General features: G+C 30.6%; 1 protein-coding gene across 3 annotated transcripts in view; it reads left to right on the top strand.

Moving 5' to 3' along the window:
• The window catches only part of LOC102497370 (charged multivesicular body protein 1b-2), a 53,403-nt gene extending 51,358 nt beyond the window's left edge, over positions 1-2,045 (top strand). For 2 of the 3 annotated variants that reach the window (XM_027766365.1, XM_014582197.2), the window contains 2 exons: positions 941-1,013; positions 1,463-2,045. In XM_027766365.1, the coding sequence (XP_027622166.1) occupies positions 941-1,013; positions 1,463-1,507 (118 nt within the window). In that variant the 3' untranslated portion in view covers positions 1,508-2,045. The remainder of the gene's footprint in view (positions 1-940; positions 1,014-1,462) is intronic. The other variant, XM_006163682.3, reaches the window with a different exon arrangement.
• The last annotated feature ends 1,711 nt before the right edge of the window (positions 2,046-3,756 follow it).

Here is a 3,756-nt window from a genome sequence, read left to right as displayed (position 1 = left end):
GGGGGCAAAATTAGAGAAGTATGTTATATCAATATGGGTGGCAACTAGAGCTGTAGAAACAGGTGAAATGTGATACAGAACACTGATACCCATCCTTAAAGATATTTAAGTATCTTTTGCTGTTTGAGTTTGTGATGGTCTCTGAAATATTTTAGTATTGCATATCTTTTCCTTTCCAATAAAGGTCTATCTGTAGAATGTTACAATGATTATGTTAAAGTGAAAATTGTTTTGTGCTTTCAAACTGGAGTTGGCATACACTGAGAGATAAGTGGGAAGGATAGTTTATATTCTACAGAAGTAATACAATTAAAGTTAGTCATGGCTTTTGGAGGCATACAAACTTAGGTGCAGATCTTCTCCATCAACTAGGGTAATCTTTGATAAATGTATTTAACTTCTCTGAATCTTGATTGTTTGGTTAGGTATCGGAAATGATTCCTACTGAAGATAGCTCAGAAGCTAAACATCGAAATTTAAGTTAACTCAAATGTTAGGTATGGATCCTGAAGCTATTTATCTAACTTATTTTATCTATTTTTCGTCATACTAATTTTCCTTCATGGTAGGAAACATAGTAATCTCTTCTAAAGCCAATACATTGGATGACCATTATTTTATTCTTTTGTTCAGAAGCCAGATCATTATGTAGTCTTTTATTAGTTTTTCTATCATCTTTATCATCTACACGAGTTGTTGTTAGGATTCAACAAAAATACTTTAAAATTAAGAAATTCATTTACTCCAGGGTAGACATTCAGAAGATATTTAAGTTCTGTTTAGATTTATAAAATTGAACCAATTTTACTTGTACTTAAGATAAAAATGCAAGGTAAAATATTGAAATTTGCAATATCTATTTCATTGCTTATTATAATCAGATAAAGAAGAAAAATATCTATATTAACACTAATTTATGTTAATTATTTTAAAATTGTAGCCTTGATCTCAATTTGGAACTACCGCAGGGTCAAACAGGATCTGTTGGCACAAGTGTTACTTCGACAGAACAGGTAGAGGTTGGATTTTATCTTAATTGGATTGGTATGTACTTGATGTGCACTTAAATAATTTAGGAAACATTTTTAGATAGCTATTCATACAAATTAAACATTTTCTATATCCATAGAAAATATATATCTAGCCTTTTTCTTTTATAAAGAATATTTGTTTTTATAATGTTAAACCATTATAAGTTAGCAAAATACAATTAGCCTTTAGCTCTGTAATAATGAGATTTTTCTATTTGCATTCACATTTTATTTAGAGATTGATTTTTCTCCCCCTTGATAATGTTTTTTATTAAATTCACCAATTCTTTTGAAATGTTTTAAAAATTAAACTCTTAATACTGTTTTTTATGTAAAGCAAGAGTTTTAATCTTATTTAAAATGTAAACTATTTAAAATGTTAGTGAATTGTAATTGTCACTGTCTTGACTTGTAAAATTTGCTTTCTCCAGGATGAACTATCACAGAGACTTGCTCGTCTTCGTGATCAAGTGTAATTCAAAGAACTGGTGCTTCTGTTTGCTTCACTTGCTTATGAAATGTTCTTTGTGTGTATAGATAGATAAATTGCACTCCAATTAACACTAAAAGCAGTATATATTCCAGAATGATTAAACATTAATTGTAAGTAATGTTTTCTTTTGCCTCTAATACATTAAGAAATTCCAAGAAATTTCCACCTTGACAGATTTTATAGTTCCGTATACTATGTGTAAAAGTGTGAAGGACATATTTTTATAGATGTCTTTGTCAGATCTAGATTTAGCTTCTTTATTGAACATCTTCTTCAGAAGTGGATCAGAAATTTAGTACCAAAGTGCTAGTGAGAGTAAAGAACTTTAGGCAGAATAAATTATACCATAAAGATTTTTTTTCTAATTTAAAGTAATTTTTAATTTCTGCAGTGATGTGATACATGAAAATAATAGCAGGGAAAGCATGTTTACATAGCCAGAAACACCTCATTTGGTATCAAACAATGGACAATGCCATTTTGTATGTTTCATGTTTGTTTTTGTTATCTAGGCAGAAATGTAGTTGACTTATAATCTGTGTTCGTCAGCTTTTAAATTTTAATTTTAATTTATTATAATTTTAACCCAGTAATTTAATGACTATATTATTTGAAACCCTGTAGTTTTGTTTTGTTTTGTTTGTTTGTTTGTTTGTTTTGCAGGGTGAGGTTTTTGCTATAGGGCACTTGTAGTCTCCAGGAAGACAGAGAGACAGAGAGAGACAGAAAGTGAGAAATCACCCCCCAAGGGGGGATGGCCACACTACAATCCCTTCTCCTCTCAGGATCTTGGGCACTCATGCACTTGCACCTGACGTGGATTTAAGCCACCAGGTCTGGGACTCGAACACGGTTGACTACATGGGAGTACAGTGACACAGTCATTACACCAACTGCTAGTCCTAAAGCCCTATAGATTTTAAAAATGTTTCATTGATCATTTTCTGTATATCCAGAGAAATTCTGTAACATTAAATCAAAGAAATTGCCCATTTTAAAATTTTCTCTGTACTAGATATCAGGGTCATTAAGACTGTTGGAAAAAATGTTACTGTTCATTCTTTGAAATTAAATTCTGAGGCATATTTTTGATGATTGTCTTGTTTCTACCCAACTCTTATAATTTTATATTTTAAAAGGTTAATTTGCATGGTATTAATATCATTTACATTTTTCTCTATTGATTTTTAGTAATGTCTGTGACTTTAACCTATCCAACACAGTAACAACAAAGAAAACAAAATTGAATCAACTCAAGTTACAGTTGTTATAAGTCCTGTTTAAATGTGTTCACTCTTTTATCTTAAAATAGTTATTTAATAACTGGAAAAAATAAACTGGAAATAAGTTAAAATGTTTTGCTCAGCCATACAAATAACTTCCAACCCAGTGGATGGTGGGAACATACTGGGTGGGGATGTACCAAAGTCATAAAGCTGTAAAGAACAGACTCTCGAAGGCTAGGATCCTTGAGGGAAAGCTTATGATGACCAGCTATATATACTACTTGTCATCTCTCCATTAATATCTATGTTTTACCCAGCAAAAATGCACAAATATCTGCCTACTATTTTCTAATATGACAATCTCAAATGTGGAGAAGTGACCATATTTTAGCAAGTACACTACTAATCTAGGCTAAGTATGTTAGGTGTTTTTCCTTATTTACTGCAAGATTGATCTATGAAGGGATTCTATTATTTTGTGACTTTTTTTTTTTTGAAGAACAAATTTGTTTAAAAAATCTTTCATTGTAAGTCTGAAGGCATTCAAAGTGCAATTATGGAGAGACTTTTTTGTTAAGTATTCACTATCCATATATGTTTCCTATCATGCATTAGTGTGTTTATGAGTGAAGACTATATTCATTGGCTAATAAAGTAAGAAGTTGCTCTTTTGCCAAATTTAGATTAAACCTATTTAACGTGGATGGTACTTTGCCTCAATGTGCGAGAATCTTTCATTTTGTTTATAATTGATGTTTTTTTTTACCTTTTGAGTCTTTTCTATTTAAAGGCTGTTTATTTGTTTAAATTAAAACTTCCTGGGGAGCCATAGCAGAGATTTTATAGACCAATTTATCTATGGGATACAGCTTTTTATTTTCCATTTCTGGGAGTTATGTAGCCTTTGTCCTCCTATAAGAATTGTTAAGTTGTGAATACTGCTTATTTAAATCTAAAAATATAAATTATTCTGATCTAAATATATCTGCTTATACTTTTATTAATA

The sequence above is a fragment of the Tupaia chinensis genome, unplaced genomic scaffold (assembly GCF_000334495.1).
Source record: "Tupaia chinensis unplaced genomic scaffold, TupChi_1.0 Scaffold142780_1, whole genome shotgun sequence".
Taxonomy (NCBI): Eukaryota; Metazoa; Chordata; class Mammalia; order Scandentia; family Tupaiidae; genus Tupaia; species Tupaia belangeri.
The sequence above is the reverse complement of the archived record's forward strand: the minus strand, read 5'-3'. Positions and strand labels throughout refer to the sequence as shown.